Below are 22,332 nucleotides of genomic sequence, written 5' to 3' on the forward strand. Positions count from 1 at the left end.
ATTTGTTGAAATTAAAATCGAGCATAAATTTTACCTTCGACGCAGAATTTTGTTGTTTCAAAAAAAGACCAACTTAGAAACGGGTTGGTTCAATTCAAATTAGAATTGTTAGTTCTAATAAGTGAGTTTTTAGATTCAACCCTACAGTATTATTCTGCGTGTAGGGATTACACGACCGAAGATTCATGTCTCACATAAGTTCTGCAAACGATATCAACAAAAAAAAATGCGGTTCTCACTAAAAATGACATCGCCAAAAACGATTCCGTTGTCAAAACTATCATAAGTATGCTCAATTAGGCAACATTAACGAATTACTGTTAAGTATGTAAAATTCCCTTAGGCAATTGCCTATATTTAGGCGTATTCCGTGGTTCGAAGTGTTTTTAATTTTAAAATAACTCAAAAAGTAAATGATTTGTAAGCGTTTGGCCTTCATATTCGGCTTCAGGGGCCATGATTTAAGTAAGTAACGACATTTTCAATATTACCGAACGTTGTTTACATAGGTGATCAATGTTACCCCATATCAGCTAAATCAAAAAGTCGCTCAAAACATTTCTTAAAACATGCTTAAATATTCCAAAAAACAAAATGTACTATACAGTCACAAACTATGGGTGGCAGTACTTGTTTTAAAAATATAAAATTGTCAACATTTGCATTTTCAAACGAAATATTTAAGAATTATTCAAAAAAATAATCAATGTTACCCCGGATTACGGTATTCATTATTCTTGAAATATTTTGAACTTGATTCTTGTTAGATTTTGTCAGCTTGCTTCAACTTGCACCTTGGCAAACTGTTGGAAAACTTCAAAGTTATTCACTGTTCTCATAATAGACAAAATCTTTCGGTTCTATCAGCAGGATATTGTATGCCATTTTCGGCTGATATCAGTTGTAGTAATTCTGAAAAAAAATTCTACAAATTTTTTTTGATGAATCTGACAAGAGTTCGAGTCTATATTTTGAACTAAATTCTTCCAATTACCATTATTTGGCTCCTCAAGCCCATTACCAATTACCAATTACCAAAACCATGTATTGACCTTTTTTTCAGCGAGAAATTTGGGGATTCTAATGAAATTCTTAGGGATATCAGAGAAAATAATTCAATTATTTGGTGATGATTCGAGAAAATCTTCATCTTTCCTATTTTTTCGTCCATAACTCTAAGTAATGCAAAGAAACAACAAGAATTGAGTATGAATATAGTAGATCGTGCTACATTGCAACACCAATTTTCCCTTTTTTTGACTGACTTCCAAGTCACCGAAGATGTTGAAACTTCGTTGAAATCTCTTATCGAAACCCACAATAGACTTTTAACCGAGTGTACGAGATCTGTCACAAAAACCGTCCGAGTTAAAAACGATCATTGTTCATGGATGACTTAGAGCCTCTGGCGATTGATGCAAATCAAAAACAATTACCTTGCGAAATCCGAAAAGGATCCCAATAACGCTCAGGTCAAGGAAATGTTGGCACACGTTTCAAAAAAATTTAAAGCTGCAAAAACTCGCTGTAAACGGGAATATTATGAAAATATTCTTAAGAGTTCTAATCACTCCAATGTGTGGAAAAAAATGAATGAAATTTTTGGTCGTTCAAAAGTCAGAATACAAATCAAATTAAAAAATGACGATGAAACTGTACACTCTGATAGAGATGTTGTTGAAATTTTTAACACCTACTTTGCTAACATCGGACACAATCTGGCTAATAAACTTTCTAAAAATAATTTCGATGTTTTGAAACATGTTAAAACTGTCAATATTTCTATATTTTTGCGTCCCACCAACGTGAAGTAAGTATCGTAATAAGTCAGCTAGATGTTAAAAAAGTAGAGGACAAGATAATTTTTCCGCTGATTTGATCAAAGCTAATATGGGCCCTTTCTCAGAGATTATTGCAAAACTTTTTAATAAAATAATAGCAACCGGTGTGTACCCAAATGTTTTAAAAATTGCTAAAGTAACGCCAGTTTTCAAGACTGGTGACGCTTACGACCCTTCAAACTATCGGTCAATCTCAACCTTCACAGTTTTGAACAAAATCTTCGAAAAACTTTTAACGAGTCGGCTTGTAAACTTTTTGACCGCTAACAACGTTTTTTTATAAATTCCAGTATGGATTCCGGGAAGGTTGTGGTACATCAACTGCAATTATCGAGCTTTTAGATGACTTGTATTGCGAAATAAACCGCAAAAAGATTGTGGGGTGCTTATTCATTGATTTGAAGAAGGCTTTCGACACTATCGATCACGGCATTTTACTCAAAAAACTTGATCGATATGGAATAAGAGGAGTGGCCAATGACCTAATAAAAAGATATCTGTCAGAACGTAAGCAGTACGTAGATGGTACCCGTAGTAGTTTATGCTCTATTGATATAGGAGTGCCACAGGGGAGCAACATTGGCCCTCTATTATTTTTGATGTTCGTAAATGACTTGGTTAATCTGAAACTACGTGGAACACCAAGGCTCTTTGCAGACGATACGGCATTATCCTGGGACGCACATATAAAGCATGTTTCAAATAAAGTCTCCTCGTTATGCGGTATTATAAAAAGAGTTCGCTCCTTTGTACCCAATGTAGCACTTCGGCGATTTTATTATGCGTGTATCCACTCTATGATTCAATATTTAATTATCGTTTGGGGACATGCCGCAAAATCGAAACTTAAAAAAGTTCAAACATTCCAGAACAGATGTCTAAAAGTAATCTTTAATTTACCACCATTATATTCGACAGTTTCACTTTATACTAGACTACACCCAGAGCCGTAGCGTGGCCTCATGGCGCCCTTGGCGAACCGCGATTTGAGCGCCCTTTGTTCAAAGTTCTTTATTTTTCGCAGGTTTACGTAAACTTCCAGTTGATTTTGAAGGATTTTTTTTAATCTAGGGAGTTTCCCGAAATTTTGTTATTAAAATTCTCAAAAATTAACATGATAATGTTCAAGTAATACTTACATTTGGTAAGGCTTGTGCAAGAAGTCATACAACAATTTTTGAATCTCCTGTAAAGGAGAATTGTATAAATAACCAGGAGTTCTTGAAGATTTTTGAAGAATTGTAAATAAAATTGATGTTTATATGACCAGAGACGAAATAAACTAATGGATTCATTGCACAGAACTTGGCGTCACGTCTTTTATATGCCTCTATTAAAGTTTCAATTAAATGTATACCCCTGAAAAGATTATTGTAGATATTGCTGATTTATTTATTTCTCCATAAATTTTTAATACATTTGTCCAATATTTCAAAGAAAATGTCCAATAAATTTCGTTGTTGTAATTTTTGATCATATTTTGCTGTCTTTAAAAGGAGAGTTAGTTGGAGAATATATTCAAAAAAGTGCTTCTTTAAAATTCAAGAATTTGTCGAATTTGCATTGAATCATTCAAGAATAGTTTCTAAGCATTCACGTCAAAGAAGCGTAATGAATTTGTATGTAGAAGTTTTAAATTTACGCAATGATTTTGAGTAAAAAGTTTGACATTTTATTCTCAGGAATTACTCAAAGAGAACAAAAGAAGATCTTCTATAGAAGTTTGATTAAAAATAGTATAAGAAAATTAAATGCCAAACGTTGTCTATCAATGAAATGGATATTACGAAAAATTCTGTAGGAATTCAAACATTTATCAGTCAGTTCGGAGCAGTGATTGGGGGAAACGAAAAAAAAACTGGTTTTATACAAATATCATATTCCATTGATTTCAAGGGTCTGAGTCATTTGGCATAAAGCCATTTGGCAGAAGGTCATTCGGCATAACGCCATTTGGCATAACGGTCATTTGAAATAATAGTCATTTGGTTTTTAAAGTTGAAAGTCATAAAGTTTTTCTTGCCAAATGGCCCGCTCTTGTTTTTCACTTATATCAAAGTTCTATAATTATCTGATAATCCTTTTCTGGATTCTATGATAATTTTGCTCAGGATTGATTCAAATTTTTCTCTAAAATTCTATGCAAATCTAGATTGAGGTTTTGTGGAAACACTTTTAACTAATACCAAATAATCCTGCTCTAAATTCAGTGGGATCCGCCTAGTATTTTATAGTATTGGTTATGATTTATTTATAATTAATTATTTATACATTATACATTATATGCCGAGTTGTTAAGAATTATCCAGATATTCTGTGAAATTTTTACTTCCAGTTGGTTGAATTTTCATATTCGTGTTGTGATACCTAATAGCTATTTTTAAAGTAGGCACCGTGCATAAGCTGATTTATCATTGTGGAGAAATATTTTCGAAAATATTGAATGAATTTTTATTAACAAAGCCGCATCTCAGGAATTTTCTATTGACGAAACATTCAACATCTTCTGAGATGCTTCCAAAATATTATGTTAAAATCGTTATTGAAAAAGTTTTAATCTACCATGTTTATGAATAGAGCTAATATTTTTTATAAGATAAATGATGAAACTTTGTCTGTGATGCAACATTAGCCCTCTATCGCTATTTGTGTAGTTTCTGTGATTGTTCTTCTAGATATTGTGACTCCAGAAACGCGCTTACTAAATATGTATTTCTATTAGAGATTCGCTAAGGTGCGTCAGGCATTTTGGCGCCCCCTGAAGCCTGGCGCCCTTGGCGGGTGCCAACCTGGCCAACCGCACGCTACGGCACTGACTACACCATACAATTATACCCATTCTTGGTTTGCGGGATACACAAACTATCATGTTTGTACATAATATCTTGTGCAATCGTAGTTTTCACCACAATATTGTTTTTTTTTTCGACCAGAGTTACCATACAACACACTAGACAAGCAAATGAATTATTGAGAAGCAATGCATGAACGAACATGGGCCATTGAAGGACTTCCTTCCAACTTAAAGTCAATTTCAAATATCATACTATTTAAAAGCAAGTTAAAACAGTACATATTGAGGAACGTAAATGAATATATTCTTTGATCGTGTTAACCTTTTGTTTATGTAGGTTTTTCTGGCTTCTGCTGGTTTTTCCCTGCATGTTTAGCTTTTAGTTTAGTTTATTCGTTAAAGCCACAAAAGCTATCACTAGTTAACTTATTTCTGATTTAAATTTAGTTGTTTATTCAGTAAATCCCTTCAAAGAAACAAAATTCCACTGGGATTTCATTTTGCTATTGTTGTTTTTTCGTATCTCCGCGTTTTGTATTTAATTATTAGTTTTTCTTTTTTTGTAAGTGTCCATTACCAGGGAACTCAGTGTGAGCTTTTTGGTATGGGGGTCAGTGGAGGGTATTAAAAAAAAATTCTTTCGAATTGCTGAAAAAATGCTGGAGGAAGTTTAAATTCGTCATCTGATTCTTGGTAAGTTGTATTAGATTTTTTTTTTAGGTTATAGCAGATTTGTTGCATTATCTGTGGTGGATTATAGGAATAAATGTGGGTATGCCTCTAAATGATATCTGTTGATTCATTGTGAGATGTTTCCATAAACTTTGATTCCGAGAATATTCATTATTAGTGGTTCGTCTAAAAAGGGATCACAACTTCAAAAAGGATGGGACCCGCAATACTAGACCATCAAATCCACATCTTAAATTGTAGAACTTTGTCAGCAGCAGAGCTGTTAACCCACCGTCAGTCGCCCTAGTGTACTGAGTACATGCACTTTGCGAAAACTCGAAAAACACGGTGAAAACCCCTTCAAATTGATCCGGGTGTTGGTCCTATTCCTAGATCTACTCTTCTTCTTGCTTGTAGAGAAGAAATTTTTCGAAAAAAATCAACTAAATGTATTCGAAAACATTGTGTTTTTAACCTAAGTTTTTACACATGTACTCAGTACACCAGTGCGACCGCTCGTGTAACTTGTTTTTAACCGCCCCGTCAAACGGACGGTCGCATCGTGTACTTAGTACACGCGGAGCAATTTTGATTATAAATCTAAAACTAGGCAAGAGTTCAGCGGTACCAATTGGTAATCTAGGTAATCGGGATCCTGAGATATCTGTGTTCGAAAAAATGTCAAGCTCACTAGCGCCATCTGGTGAAATAATTCCGAATTAAATAGGACATCACATATTAGTCCATGAACTAATGAACAACTTTGCCGAAAACACTATATTTTTTAAAAAATCGGGATCTTGAGATATTCGTGATTGACATTTTGCATGCTCACTAGCGCCATCTGATGGCTGAATTTCAAGTTAGATGGCCTATAATATGTTAGTCCTTGACCTACTAAACAACTTTGTCGAAGACCGCATCTTTATAGGTAATCAGGATCCTGTGTTTGAAAAATTGCTTGCTCACTAGCGCCAACTGGTGGCAGTATTCCAAAACAAGTAGCTTATCACATGTTAGTCCTTGATCTACTGAACAACTTTGCCGAAGACACCATCTTGCTGAAAAATCTAGATCCTGAGATATTTGTGTTTGAGCTGTTGCATTGCGAAATGTCCACTTTATCGATTCCCCCGGGACACATTCCGATGGCCACTGGAAGGTGAGGATGTTTTTAAAGTTTCATTTGTCCACTGGCCAATTGTGTACTCAGTACACGATGCGACCGCTGGTGTAACTTTTTTTTGAGCGACTGACGGGAGGTTATATGTCATGAATATCACGTGACTTTGACAATTGAATATTGCCAATATCATCCTTCCCCGTGGAAAAAGTAATCGGAAAATGTTTTTCCTGATGACTTTTTCCGAATTACTATCGGTTGGCAATATTCGCTGATGCGATATTTCGCTTCGGAGGAAGCTATAAGCATTTTAAATTTTTATAAAATTTGACATTCAACAGCACTGGAGCAACATGGAATAATTAAAATGCTATAATAGATTCCACATTAGAGACAAGATGACAAAAGACAAGAAGACAAAAGGGAAAATAGTAGTTACATCTCACATCTTAAAGAGAACAATTTTAAAGAACCAAATAGTCGTCCAAGCAGAAAACTTGATCCATTGGAAGTGGTTCCTATTGCAAAAGTTCAGACAATTCGGCCGAGAAAGTGAATCCTAGAAGTACCCAAGTAGTTCTTTACCCTCGCATGGACATTTCGGATCAATCACCCTTCCTTACTATACTGTAAATATTTTACTATAAGAAATTCTCATAAATAGATCGTTTAACATCTCAAAAGGAAACTAACTGCTTAAAACGTTATGTGCCTGTGAAAATTTTTATCGTAGAAAAATCACTCACCTCATTTATTCTACCAGTGGTTTAAAAAAAATAGGTCCCCCGGGATCAGTGCCTTATTCCAATCTCCCGCTCGAACTGCTCGGCCTTCAAAGTGCCATCGATGGATTCGCAGTTCTCGTTGAAGACACTGTACGCGCTGATTTCCCCCGGTTCTTTCTCCGTCCGGGTGTTGAAATAGATTCCTACCAGAGCGGAGATCATCAGGAAAACCACTCCGAATCGCAGCTCGATGGCGATTGCGTAGAGCGTGACCCAGAACAGGAAGTACACCAGATAGGTCACGTAGGTCAGATACGATCTGGGTGGTTTTGGGGTTTGCTGGGAATGATTAGCTGCCGTTTGGTCCGAATCGAGAGAGGACTCGGTGCTTCCTACCGAGACAACCGAATCCGATTCCGATACCGGTCGCGGTCTCTTGGGCACTTTGGTTTGGTGGACCGGAGTGATTGCTGTTTTTGGCTTTGGTTGCGGATCAGTCTAAAAAAATAAATTCAAATTCAATTTCATCATGATTAAGAATTATGAAGATTGTTTAAGGTGAAGATGAATCGACGCCAAATCTCAAATTTTAAGAGCACGGATCTGGAGAACCGAACACTCGTTTGAGCTGAAAACTTAATCGATTGATCACCACCAGCGAGTAACCAATCGATTAAGTTTTCAGCTTAAACTGATGTTTGGTTCTCCAGATCCGTGCTCTTGAAAATTTGAGGTTTGGCTTCGATTCATCTTCACCTTAAGTCAAGATTAATGATTGATGATTAAGCTGAGCTGAGGTATGATAATTAGTAATTATGATTGACACTTAATACGTCCACTTAACCCTCTAATACCCAAATTTTTATTTTAGATCTAAATATAGTTATCTAAAATCGTTCTAAACACGTTTTGGACAATGATTTATTTTTATTCGCAAATCTATGAATTTTGGTTTTTGATTTTTATAATTTTTATTTTTGAACATCCCTATCGTTTTCTATTTTTCATTTAAGCCTCTTCTAGTTACTGATTCTTGGTATTAATAAAAGTTCAAGTTTTTACTATTAAAAATATTAAATTTTTATTTTTTCTCTGGATTTTTTTATTTTCCGTGTAATTAACGGAAAACAGGTTTGAAATTATTTTAATACCACCAAGCTCTTTTTCTGTGATAGGTTGATCGTAGAACAATATAAAATGTACGATTTTTTATATTACATGTTAAATGAACCCCAGGCATTTGTAGGTTATATAAGAAAACAAATTTTCAAACATACAAAAAAGTTTCAAAAATCATGAGAAAAAACTTTTCTTATGTGCGCGTTATGAGTCAAGGTTTAAGTCAAACATAAAATCATTTTGATTTCCGAGCTATGAAAAAATACACAAAATTCCAAAGTGTACCCCGTCTAAAGGCGGGGTTTGGTATTAGAGGGTTAATACGTCCTGCGGTCATATAAAATTAACCAAAGCCACCATACAAAATGGTCAACTTCAAACAGCTTTATCTCCGCCGTTTCCCAACCGATTCTTTTCATTTTTTTTCTATGACAAACTACAAATTACCCAAATTTTATTACTATTGAAAAAGTTGTGCGAAATCTATTGCTTCAAAAGGTTATTTATGACATAAAAAATGCACCATGACAAAAAGTAGTAAGTAGCAAAAAAAATTTCCTTTTTTATAAGTATCATTCCAAACATTACATTCATGTCTTATATCTTGGTGTTCTGCCACTATCATCCTAGTTTGGTAAAACAAATTTAAGATTTTATTAACATTGTGTTAACAACATATTACATTTCATTTGCCGTAGCGGTTCAGGTTTTTTACAGGTGAGTTGAGTTCACCTGCTTTTAAGAGAAAAAAAAAACGATTTGAATATACTTAACCTAACTTAACTTAAACATATAACGCATTATTCGTGGCAATAGAAGATTGTAACGATTTTTGCCTGAAATTATTAATGATTTCATTTGACATTTGTTCCAATGTTTCAACATTGGATATTCTATGTAACTCATTGGTACTATACAAGGGAGGAAGCTTCAGAAACATTTTCGAAATTTTATTTTGAATTCTCTGCAGAGTTTTCTTCCTGGTATTACAACAGCTAGTCCATATTGGTACAGCATACAACATGGCTGGCCTGAAAATTTGTTTGAATATCAAAAGCTTGTTCTTAAGACAAAGTTTTGATTTTCTGTTAATAAAAGGATAGAGACATTTTACATCAGAGGCGACTCGTAACCTCACTTTTTACCTGTTCTACGAATCAAAAATTGGATAATTCGACAAATTTAGTTTATAAAACACAAAGCAAATGGTTGTAATCTTCCTTTCTAACAAAACTCTATTTGTTAGATGCTAATTTGTTGCTGAAAATCCAGAATTAGTAATCGTGGAACAGGTAGATTTGAGGTTAGGGAATCGCCACTGTTTTACATATTTATTACATTTGGCTTGAATGCCCTAAATATGATTTTTGAAAGTTAAATTCTTATCTAGCATGAGCCCTAGATACTTAACTTCATCTGACCAATTTATTGGAACCCCTCACATCGTGACAACATGTCTACTTGAAGGTTTCAAATAAAGAGCTTTTGATTTATGTGGGAATATTATTAGTTGAGTTTTGGAAGAATTAGGAGAAATCTTCCATTTTTGCAAGTATGAAGAGAAAATATCCAAACTCTTTTGCAATCGACTACAGATGACACGCAGGCTTCGTCCTTTGGCGGAGAGGCCTGTGTCATCCGCAAACAAGGATTTTTGACATCCCTGAGGTAACTCATGTAAGTCAGATGTGAAAATTTTACAATCAAACCTTCATGTCAAACACTGTCGAATGCCTTTTCTATGTCTAGAAGAGCAAGGACAGTAGAATTCAGATTAGTTGGAACGGATCTAATTTGTTACACGTAAAAGTTGATGTGTGATCGAATGTCCATGGCGGAATCCGAACTGTTCATTGGCAAAAATTGAATTTTCGTTGATGTGGGCCATCATTCTGTTCAAAATGACCTTTTCAAAAAGTTTACTGATGGAGGAAAGCAAACTGATTGGACGATAGCTAGAAGCTTCTGCAGGATTTTTGTCTGGTTTAAAAATTGGAACAACCTTAGCATTTTTCTATTTGTCAGGAAAATATGCTAATTGAAAACATTTGTTATTAACCAAAAATGATAAGCTAATGACAAAACAAAGATTGACTTTGTCTGTGAGGACCACCCTAACACCTCATACGAGCTGACCAGACGGCAGACGGCAGACGTAGTTCATATGGCTTTTGTTCTGCCAATCGCTCGGCTACCGGCTACGTTGATCCACAGACATCACTTTCGCTTTCTATCGAGAGGCCGTGACGTCACCGATGCACTATGAGAAGGCAGATCTGAGCGGGAGAAAATAGCCCATGTGAATCGTAGGTAGCGGTCAAATTCACCACAGGATATTTGGGAGAAAATCGGGGATATTTAGAGCAGAATTGGGAGTGATCTAGCAGTAGAAGGTAGAACACGGTCGAAGACGGTCCTGCGCGACCACAATTAGTTAAGATTGATTTGTTAGTGTTAGTCCAAATAAATGTAGTGTGTTAGATGTGCGTTGAATTAAAGAGCTGTGTTTCTGTAAAGTTGTGTTTTGTGCTGTGAATAATTCGGAAGAACTTGATCCAGGAAACGCAGGTTCCTCACAAATTTGAGCCTGAATATTGGATGACCAAACCACCCGGCCTACAGAGCATCCAACCATTACGAACATTTCCAGCCCCAGCTATCGAACGGTTCAGGTATCCTACACAATTGGTCCTTCGAACCGGATACCTGAGGACCGTACCTGGCCAGGAATCAACGCGCCAAAACCAGGAATTTGCGCCAAAAGGGTTTGGAAATAGCCTTACATCATCCAACAATTGTTCCATTGTGACCCACGGAATAAAGGAGTGTCGCCATCATTCCGCGGAATAATTAGCGGAGAATCGCCATAGCTGCTGGTGACAAAGCCCAAAGGGATCCTTTGTCAAGGACTTACCGCGTCGCTTGGGTTAGCGCCATTTGGATTCCAGAAACTGCTTTCGGACTTCTGGACATTGTTGGACACTTCCCGGAACAGCTTTGGTTTGGACTGGACACTAAATTCGGATTGGATTCCTGTTTCTCCAGGTAATTATATATTTAGTGTATGTCCTACCGAAGCCTATACAATCGGTATTCTAACACCACTTTTCAACCTCTACTTGGACTTAACGCTCTTCGACCACGGAATTTGGACCATTGATGACCAACCGCTTCTGGGGAAGCCAATCCCAATCGGAGGTTTGCGTAATACTGCACTACTTGGAACCGGCCATCGGTATCTCTGACTGTGAGTGAGGATCGAATGCATTGCATTTATATGCCACTCCAGTCCCCATTTCCACACCACCTTATCAACGGTTTGACTGCCTCCATCATCGGTACCACCAAGGGCTGCCATCGCCCTTCAATAGACTAACCGGGTTAGCAGCAATGTGCTGTCGTTGGTTTGTTGCGAGTATTCATCGCCACTAGTGCCCCATCACTGCGAGAACCATTGCTGCAAAAGATCATCGAATCAAACTAGCACCGATTGTGGCCTTTGAAGCATCCAACCCAACACGTCCGACTAAGGGAACCCACAGGAAGAGGAGGCGCCATCGTATATTGCCCAGGTTAGTGAACTAGAGCTAGATATATGTCTGCCGAAGCTTGGGCAACAGAGTTACACATTTTAATTGAATATATATCCTCTTCGGTTGCTGTGGACGAATTCCTAATTTGAATACCGAGTATTTCGGTGTTTCATGCCTTTTGAAAATTTTGGACTGCTGGATTTATTGCCGGGTTTTGAGCCGCTGCTGGTTTCTCCGGGTGAGTTGACCGCAGTATATGCCCGGCCGAAGCCGAATACTTTTGATGCTACATTTGGATTTTCCTTTTTTCCCCAACCAATCCCTGGATATCACTTTGAGCTACGACGACTGGTGACGTTGCAGTTGAAATTCGACTGCTAATCAATTAATTTTGATTCACTATCGATTGGACAATAGTGAAGCTACTGTTTCCTCCAGGTGAGCGCCACAGTATATGTCCAGTCGAAGCTGGACCATTTATGATTACTACATGCTGGTTTCCTCTCCTCTTCGTTCCTTCCAACTGTAATCGAGATTGGAATCGCTGTGTATTTCAACTAGATTTGGCGAAAGTTTCGTTGTGAAGGTCAGTTAATTTAGAATAGTGTGTGTCCGCCGTAGCAAAGGACTCTGCAGAATACTACATCACCTCTCTTTCTCTACCGTACAACTATTGTCGAGTTGAGGAACGATGGCTCCAACCAAGAAGTCGCCTGCCAAGAAGACACCAAATCTGAAGCAGCTGATGACCAAACTGAAGCAGATTGAAGCAGCTTTTCACGATATTCGTCGATTTTCTGAAGGGATTCAGGAATGTACTTCCACCACCCAAATCCTCCTTCGGTTGGAGAAAATTGACGAGCTTTGGGAAAAATATGGCGCAACTCTCGTGGATATTGAGTCTCACGAGGACTTCGACGATATTGAAGAGGACGGTGACCCACTAGATAAGCAGAGGCAAGAGTTTAGTGATAGTTACTATGAAGTTAAGTCGGTCTTGACAGATCAGGTTAGGGAAAGGCAAGAACCAGCTAGTTTGAACCAATCTATCCGCGGTGATCCTCAAACGTCAGCCACATTTGATCACGTGCGTCTTCCGCAGATTAAGCTGCAAACCTTTAATGGGGAGATAGATGAATGGTTGAGTTTTAGGGATCTGTTCTCTTCCTTGATTCATTGGAAGGCAGATCTACCCGATGTAGAAAAACTTCATTACTTGAAGGGATGTCTACAAGGAGAACCAAAAACTCTGATAGACTCCCTCCAAATCACAGCTGCTAATTATCAGGTCGCATGGGGTATGTTGACCAAGCGTTACAACAATAGTAAGTTATTGAAGAAACGGCAAATTCAATCTCTTCTCACGTTACCCGTTATCGCCAAGGAGTCTGCCTCTGAACTGCACAGCTTAGTTGAAAATTTCGAAAGGATCGTGCAAACTTTGGATCAGATTATACAACCGGGTGACTATAAGGACCTTTTACTGGTGAATTTGTTGACGACTCGATTGGATCCATCCACTCGTCGCAGCTGGGAAGAGTTCTCTTCTACTAAGGAACAGGACACGCTGAAGGAACTCACGGAATTTCTCCAACGTCGAGTACGCATTCTGGAATCCCTACCAAACAAGACTTCAGAGGTCAACAAGCCGTCCAACCAACCTCCATCCAGGCAACGGAACTCTGCAGTGAAGAATAGCTTCAACACGGTTCAAGCGTCCGGGGGGCGCTGCTTTGCATGTACCGGAAATCACCTACTTTTCCAGTGCGGCACTTTTCAACGAATGTCAGTGACGGATAGGGATTCGTTGCTACGGTCGAATTCGTTGTGCAGGAACTGCTTCAGACCAGGACACCAAGCCAAGGATTGTCAATCTAAGTATTCCTGTAGGAATTGCAAAGGTCGCCATCACACGTTAGTTTGTTTTAAACCGGAAAGGGACTCCGGTGCAAGGGCAGCAACCAAAAACAGCAACGTAGCCAAGGAAGCTCAGCAATCCACGAGTACTTCCACTCAATCGAATTCGAATCCTCCACGAGTAGCTAACATGGCAACTACCGACAGCTTGGTGGCAGGCTCAGTGCACCAATGCTCGTCGAAGGTTTTATTGGCAACAGCAGTTATCGTGGTTGAGGATAATAACGGTAATCGCATTCCAGCTCGCGCTCTTCTCGATTCAGGATCGGAGAGCAATTTCATTACCGAACGTCTCAGCCAACGTTTGAAGGTTTCTCGGAGTAAGGTAGATATTTCGGTTCTTGGCATTGGTCAGGCAGTAACCAAGGTCAAACAAAGGATCGTGGTCACGATCCGTTCCCGGCTGTCGGAGTTCTCACGCCAGATGGGTTTTCTGGTACTTCCGAAGGTAACAGCCAATCTCCCTACCGCTAACATCAACATTGCTGGTTGCGGATCCATCGTTCTGCGTGTCATCTGACGTTGACCTCGTCCTGGGGATAGAGGCGTTTTTCGACTTTTTCGAGTCTAGCAGGAAGATTTCACTGGGAGAACGTCTTCCATCTCTACACGACTCAGTTTTCGGTTGGATTATTAGTGGAGGATTCAACGAAGAACATCAAGGCTTGCATATCAACTGCAACATCTCAACTACTGATCGTTTGGAGGATTTACTAGCTCGGTTCTGGTCCATGGAGGAGGTGGATTCCACAAACAACTATTCTCCCGAGGAAACTCGCTGTGAGACTATTTTTTCGAGTACCGTACAGCGAACGGCGGACGGTCGCTATTCCGTAGCACTTCCTAAGGATGAAAACGTCATTTCACGTTTGGGCGAATCTAAGGAGATCGCATTTAGACGTTTTCTTGGCACCGAGCGGAGGCTAACAAGGGACGCTAACCTCCGTGAACAATACGTCGCCTTCATGGATGAATACCTGACTCTAGGCCACATGCGGAAAATCGAATATGATCCAGAGCCAACAAAACGATGCTTTCTTCCGCATCATCCAGTGGTCAAGGAGGCAAGCACCACTACCAAGGTCCGCGTAGTGTTTGACGCTTCCTGCAAAACGGCTGCGGGATTGTCGTTGAACGATGCGTTGCTGGTGGGACCTGTAATTCAACAAGATCTCCGTTTCATCATCCTTCGCTGTTGTACAAAGCAGATTCTTCTGGTAGCTGATGTGGAGAAAATGTTTCGGCAGATTTTGGTGCATCACAAAGATAGACCATATCAATCGATCCTGTGGCGTCCGTCACCATTGGAAGAGGTTGGTGTGTACGAGTTGAACACGGTTACATATGGAACGAAACCAGCTCCGTTCTTGGCGACTCGTACATTAAATCAACTGGCCTTGGATGAAGGAGATCGATACCCGCTAGCAGTGAAGGCAATTACAGAAGACACCTACATGGATGATGTCATAACTGGCTGCGATAACTTGGAGGAAGCCAAGAATTTGCAGAATCAACTGGATGGAATGACAAGGGGTGGCGGTTTTCGGCTCAGGAAATGGGCATCCAATTGTGCAGAGGTCCTGCAAGGTATTTCCGAGGATAATTTAGTGATTCGTCCAGTTGATGGTATCAATCTCGATCCCGATTCGGCAGTGAAGGCTTTAGGATTAACCTGGTTGCCAGGGAGTGACACCTTCCGCTTCCAATTCAATGTTCCCCCTGTAGATTCCGACGAAGTTCTTACCAAACGAAAGGTCCTGTCGATTATCGCTACTCTGTTTGATCCGCTGGGTTTCATTGGCGCTACAACAACAGCTGCAAAGGTGTTTATGCAGCTTTTGTGGACTTTGGAAGATGAAAACGGCAAAAAATTGGACTGGGATCAAGCGCTGCCATTGACGGTGGGTGAGTCCTGGAGAAAACTGTATATCCAGCTACCCATTCTTAACGAAATACGCATAGATCGATGTGTAATCGTTCCTAATGCGGTGTCAATAGAGATACATTGTTTTTCGGATGCGTCAAAGAAGGCATATGGTGCATGCCTCTACATTCGTAGTCAAGGCCAAGCTGGAAATGTAAAGGTACAACTGCTGTCTTCAAAATCCAAGGTCGCTCCCATCAAGTCCCAGTCTATACCGAGGTTGGAGCTTTGCGGGGCATTGCTTGCCGCTCAACTTTTCGATAAGATTCGTCAGGCTACGCATCTTCAAGTTCGCACTACTTTCTGGGTGGATTCTACGTGTGCTCTGCGATGGATCCGTCGACGTGGTCGATATTCGTCGCAAACAGGGTGGCTAAAATCCAAGCGATCACGGAAGGTTGCGAATGGAGACACGTTGCAGGATCTGAAAATCCAGCCGATCTTATATCTAGAGGAGTTGGACCGAAGGAGATTGTCAACAATAGCTTCTGGTGGCACGGTCCCAGCTGGTTAACAGCAAATCGAAGTAATTGGCCAACTTCAGATTTAAACACAATTATGGAAGGCGAGGAAGAAAGAAGGCGAACTGCAGTTGTCGGAACAGCATCGGCAGTTGCAGATTTCATTGATAGCTTTATCTCCACAACTAATTCCTACACAACATTGGTCCGTCGTGCTGCCATTTGGCAGCGATTAATACGATTGCTTCGGATACCGGAGGAACCTATAACAGGATTTCTAAGAGCAGAAGAGTTACAGATAGCAGAATTTACCTTGATACGAAAAGTGCAGGAAGAAGTATTCCCCGAGGAACTTCGAGCTCTTCGAAAGAAGGAATCAGTCAGTAGCAAATCGCCACTGCGTTGGTACTCTCCATATATTTGCGAGAATGGAGTTTTACGAGTCGGCGGTCGATTGGAACATTCGTTGGAGACATACGAGACTAAACATCCCATGATTCTTCCGGCACGACACCACCTAACAAAAATGATTTTCGAGTATTACCATCTCAAATTGCTCCACGCTGGTCCACAACTTCTGCTTGCAACAGTCCGGCAGCGCTATTGGCCTCTAGGAGGAAGGAACGTTGCTCGACAGGTCGTTCAACAATGCGTTATGTGTTTCAGGTCGAAACCAAGACAAGTACGACAATTCATGGGTGAGTTACCGTCATCAAGGGTTACAGTATCTCGTCCCTTTTCCAAAACTGGAGTGGACTACTTTGGCCCAGTCTACATTCGTCCAGCACCGCGTAAAACTGCAGTTAAGGCGTACGGAGCCATTTTCGTGTGCATGTGTACAAAGGCGGTGCATCTGGAACTGGTGTCTGACTTGTCTACAGAGAGGTTCCTTCAAGCACTCCGACGTTTTATCGCACGTAGAGGAAGGTGTACCGATTTGTACTCGGACAACGGTACAAATTTCGTTGGAGCCCGAAACCAGCTACAAGAATTATTTCGTCGATGGAAGGACGCCGATCACCAACAGGATCTAGCTAGATTCTGTACCAATGAAGGGATTAATTGGCACTTTAACCCTCCAGGTTCCCCACATTTTGGAGGATTGTGGGAAGCTGCGGTTCGATCGGCAAAACACCACATTATTCGAGTTATCGGTACAAATTCTGTTTCGCATGAAGATATGTTTACGCTGTTTGCTCAAGTAGAGGGCTGCTTGAATTCAAGGCCATTGACTCCAATGTCTGAGGATCCAGATGATCTAGAGCCTCTTACTCCAGCACATTTTTTAGTTGGAAGTTCCCTTCAATCAGTCCCTGAACCCGATTGGCGCTTAGTGCCTACAAACCGCTTGAAGCAATATCAGGTGGTTCAGCAAAGGCTTCAGCATTTCTGGGATAGATGGAAGCGAGAATATATCTGCCAGCTTCAAGGTAGATCTAAGCGTTGGAGTCCACCGGTTAAGTTTGAAATTGGAAAACTGGTTGTTATTCAGGACAAAAACCAACCACCGATGCGTTGGCGTATGGGCCGTATTATTGATGTACACCCCGGCACTGATGGAATCATTAGAGTTGTAACTCTGAAAACAACTTCTGGGGAATTAAAACGAGCAGTCGAAAATGTTTGCGTGCTACCAGTTCCTGCCAATGAAAATTTGGTCGAGTAACCCACCCCGTCCCATCCCTACCGAAGAGGATTTTATCTATTTTCAGATGCAGAAATCAAGATTTCTGGGTGGGTGAGAATGTCTGTGAGGACCACCCTAACACCTCATACGAGCTGACCAGACGGCAGACGGCAGACGTAGTTCATATGGCTTTTGTTCTGCCAATCGCTCGGCTACCGGCTACGTTGATCCACAGACATCACTTTCGCTTTCTATCGAGAGGCCGTGACGTCACCGATGCACTATGAGAAGGCAGATCTGAGCGGGAGAAAATAGCCCATGTGAATCGTAGGTAGCGGTCAAATTCACCACAGGATATTTGGGAGAAAATCGGGGATATTTAGAGCAGAATTGGGAGTGATCTAGCAGTAGAAGGTAGAACACGGTCGAAGACGGTCCTGCGCGACCACAATTAGTTAAGATTGATTTGTTAGTGTTAGTCCAAATAAATGTAGTGTGTTAGATGTGCGTTGAATTAAAGAGCTGTGTTTCTGTAAAGTTGTGTTTTGTGCTGTGAATAATTCGGAAGAACTTGATCCAGGAAACGCAGGTTCCTCACAAATTTGAGCCTGAATATTGGATGACCAAACCACCCGGCCTACAGAGCATCCAACCATTACGAACATTTCCAGCCCCAGCTATCGAACGGTTCAGGTATCCTACAGACTTATTGCGAGTCGATTTTCGCAAGACATTTTTAAGCAAATTAACTAGCGATCGTTAACTGAAAAAATGAGCAGTTGTAGATTATGCCAGGGGAATTTCGGGAACTAAAACCTTTACCGTTTTTCTGCCTTGTACGAGCCTCGACAATTCGCGAAGGGCAATTCCAAAAACTAGACTTACGGTAGCCCCCGCAATTTGCGCAACTTTTTGATATCTTCCTACACAGGACAGACGTACTTAGCGTGAGAAGAACCTCCGCATATCATGCATTTAGCATCCATGCGCCAATATTTCGTACCATGATCCCTAGAGTGGTTCAAAAAATCGTTTTTGCTCCCTCCCAAAATTTGAGCTCATTTGGATGAAAACTGAGACTGCACAAGCCTTTTGAAGTTTATATGGGAATTACTATGAGAAAAGCAACCAATTCATTCAATCGGTCATAGTGTTTTCCCATGTGCTCTTGGGGATGAGAACTACGTTTATACTGTGAGATACATTCATCAGCTACATCTTTGCCGAAGACCGTTTTTAAATCGGACGCCTCAGTAATTAGTTATTGATTTATATCCAGTCACAAATTCTTCAGCAGTGCTCTTTTAACTTCTGAACAGGCAACATTGCTGCACCTGGCGCGAAAGATAGCACGCACAAATCATGGCTACTATGTTTTACTGCATATATCCAGTGATGCCTGCAGAACAGCCCAATAATTATAGCCAAAGTTTTACAACTCATTCAAAAATCAATAACTAATTACCGGGGCGTCCGATTTAAAAACGGTCTTCGGCAAAGTTGTAGCTGATGAATGTATCTCACAGTATCAACATAGTTTCAGTCCCCAAGAGCACATGGGCAAACACTATGAACAATTGTATGAATTGCTTGCTTTTCCCATAGTAATTCCCATATAAACTTTAAAGGACTTCTGCAGTCTCAGTTTTCATGGAAATGAGCTCAAATTTTGGGACGAAACTCAGAATTCGATTTAGAATCGAATGAGCGGTGTGGAGCAAAAACGATTTTTTGAACCACTCTAATGATCCCACTTTTGGCACCAACGGCACTGAGTGGGATTTTGGTAATTTCCTCCAGGTTTCTGGAAATGTTCCCATGTCACACGGACATCGAACATAGGTTTAGCTTTTTCTAAAGCTTTAATATTATTTAGATCTTTTTTGTTAAAGTGAACTAAATAATATTCTTTAGAAAGCCCTTTCCGAACAATGCCAGATTGAATTCTCTTTTTCATTATGATGACTTGGACTGGGGAAAATCCAAGTAAATCATTTATTCCATTTTTGATCTCTTCCGGTGACTTATAGTCACTTGAGAGACCTTTCAAGACGACTTTGAACAAACGTTCAGTTTTGTCGTCACAAGTAAAAAATATGTGCTTCTTCTCTTCAAGATGTTTGAGAAGAAGTTCGCGATCTTTAACAGTTTCCGGCAAAACGCGACAGTCCCCTTTCTTTGCGATTTGGAAGGAAACCTTGATTCCCCTAATGGAGTTCAAGATCTCCTGCCTAAATCCTCCAAATTCGGAACAACTGACCACGATTGGTGACACTCTTTGTTTCCTCACTTGAATCAAAGGGCCTGGGCTAGAGACTGCTTCGATTTGATGTTCGGAAAATTTGTCTAGAGCATCGAACTGATTGTTCATTTCATGCAATTATCAACATTATCCATTTCACCCTTGGAATAAAGTTCGCATTCCGGAGAAACGTCCTGTCTTCCATTCTTGCCACGTTTAGTGACAGTTTTAAATCCCACTTTTTTGGAAGGAAGTTGTGAATTCAGAGATTCACCTTTCCTTTTGTTCGTAGTTGCAACCATTTTTAGTGCATAAACGAAATAAGACGTGACCTTCTAAGATGTTTTTTTTTTCGCAAGACGGTGTCCAAGAAGGATTACCACCGCTAGCTTTCACTAACGGGTTCAACAAAAATCGAAGGCATGGGTCCTAACAAGGATCGTAAAGGGATCAATAACAGAAAAATAGTACTGAAAAGAACTGTTTCTGTAACACTGAGAAGCACTGTTCTATTGCTTCAGGTAGTTTTAAAAACTTCCAAGAGCAGAGATAATTTGAGGAGGGGCTTCGTTGTATCTTTATCTTGAAGAAATCTAGTCAAATTAGATTAAATTCGTGATTCTCTGCAAAATTACAGATGCATATAAAGGGGATTAACTCTCTCCAGTCTCCCCTAGTTATCGATGATTAAAATTTAATATTGAAATGTTGTGATTATTTAGTTAATAAAATCATGATTCATTTTATTATGCTTATAACGTTCTGGCCTAAAAATAATGTTTTTTTGAACGTTACGAGAATAATCATAAATAAAACTATGTTAAACAAAAATCTTACATCCGCTTCGACAATGACGTGGGTCGACTTTTCGTCCACTCGGACCTGCTGGAAGGATACCATGTTGTAGAGGCGGTCTTTGAAGGAATTCAGGATCGCCTGGCGTCGTTTTTGCGAACGATAACTGTTCAGCTTCGCTTCCATAGATTGGGCTGGTAGATACGGACAATTACTCCATTAGAAACTTCTGCAATTTTCTGTACAAACTTAAAATTTAACTGCGAACGATGGACGCAAGCAAAGCAAGCAACTTTCTGTTTTTGTTTTCAGAGCTACGTCTCGTCATCATCAGGGGAACCGTGCTGCCAAATAATAACATTTTTCAAACCGGGAAAATTTCCCGGTTTTATAAGAATGTCAAAAAATATCGCATAACTAGTCATTATTAGCCTATGCATGCTATAGAGCGCTGCATATGACGAGCCTAACCTCACTTATTTGACAGCTGCTGGTCCTGTTGTTTACGTTTCGGACTTAGTCGTTTTTTCCATCATTTTTTCATCTTCGCATTTCTATCACCAGCATGCTGATGGTGACGATTTTCCACGGTAGGAAGATAGAATAATACGATCCGTGGATATCTGCAGTGGATTTGACCTCTCCTCGCAGCAAACTTTCACGAAATTAAGAATGATTCGAAAAAAGTACTAAGTCCAAACTGTAAACAACAGGACCAGTACCTGTCAAAATTGATGCGTGACGTCACAGTGCAGTGGAGTATAAAACGTTTGACTTTTACTGTGCGCCCTGTTTTCAAGTTGCCTGTGAGGAAAAGCGAGACAGCACCAACACACGGCGCACAGTAAAAGTCAAAAGAACAAAAGAATTTATGGCACGTACAAAGGCTCATTTCGCCCTAAAAGTCATTGGTACCCGAGCTTGTTGTTTCAGAGCAAACGAATTGATTTAAACTACACGCAGCGAACTGGACTATCGAATTCCATACATTTTGCCTTATGAAAGGTGGAACGATTATTGCAATACGAACGCTTTACTTATCGTTTTAGCATCACTCAACATCAAGACGTCGATAGGTGCGTGGTGTACGCTACGATATAAATGTTTTTTTATGAAACGAACTCACCACTTCAATCTGTGGGAGAGTATGATTTACCGCACAGGGGAATCTGCGTATGTTTCGGATTACCGGAAAAAGGAACGACCACGAGTTTTAGGAAAACTGAATAAAGGAAACTTTTACTCTACGTGTTTCTCGTCGAATGTACAAAGTTGAACTGAACACTGTCTCTTTCTCTACACACTGCTCTGCCGTCGCCGTCGGGGTGCGGCAGTCGCCCCAGTGGAAAAGTAATGCACAGGATGTGGTTGACGAGGGGCAAGACACTGCTTATTCTCTTCACTCCTCCTCAATGTTTGACGCTCGGCACACCGCCAACCAATCCAAGCTCGCTCGCGAAGTGATGATGCTTGACTCTTCCCAACGGTTTCGTTAGAACGTCCGCCTTCATGTCCTCCGTCGGGCAATACACCAACGCAACCTCGCCTCGTTCACATAG

General features: G+C 40.0%; 1 protein-coding gene across 1 annotated transcript; it reads right to left on the minus strand.

The window, feature by feature from the left end:
- Positions 1–7,053: 7,053 nt before the first annotated feature.
- On the minus strand, positions 7,054–21,103 carry LOC5568342 (SAYSvFN domain-containing protein 1). The gene is made up of 2 exons (XM_001657946.2): positions 20,816–21,103; positions 7,054–7,653 (listed from the first exon to the last, which is right to left on the minus strand). Exons 1-2 carry the CDS (start codon positions 20,957–20,959, stop codon positions 7,222–7,224), a joined length of 576 nt encoding a protein of 191 aa, XP_001657996.1. The 5' UTR covers positions 20,960–21,103; the 3' UTR covers positions 7,054–7,221.
- Positions 21,104–22,332: the final 1,229 nt, after the last annotated feature.

Source organism: Aedes aegypti, chromosome 1, assembly GCF_002204515.2.
Source record: "Aedes aegypti strain LVP_AGWG chromosome 1, AaegL5.0 Primary Assembly, whole genome shotgun sequence".
NCBI classification, from domain to species: domain Eukaryota; kingdom Metazoa; phylum Arthropoda; class Insecta; order Diptera; family Culicidae; genus Aedes; species Aedes aegypti.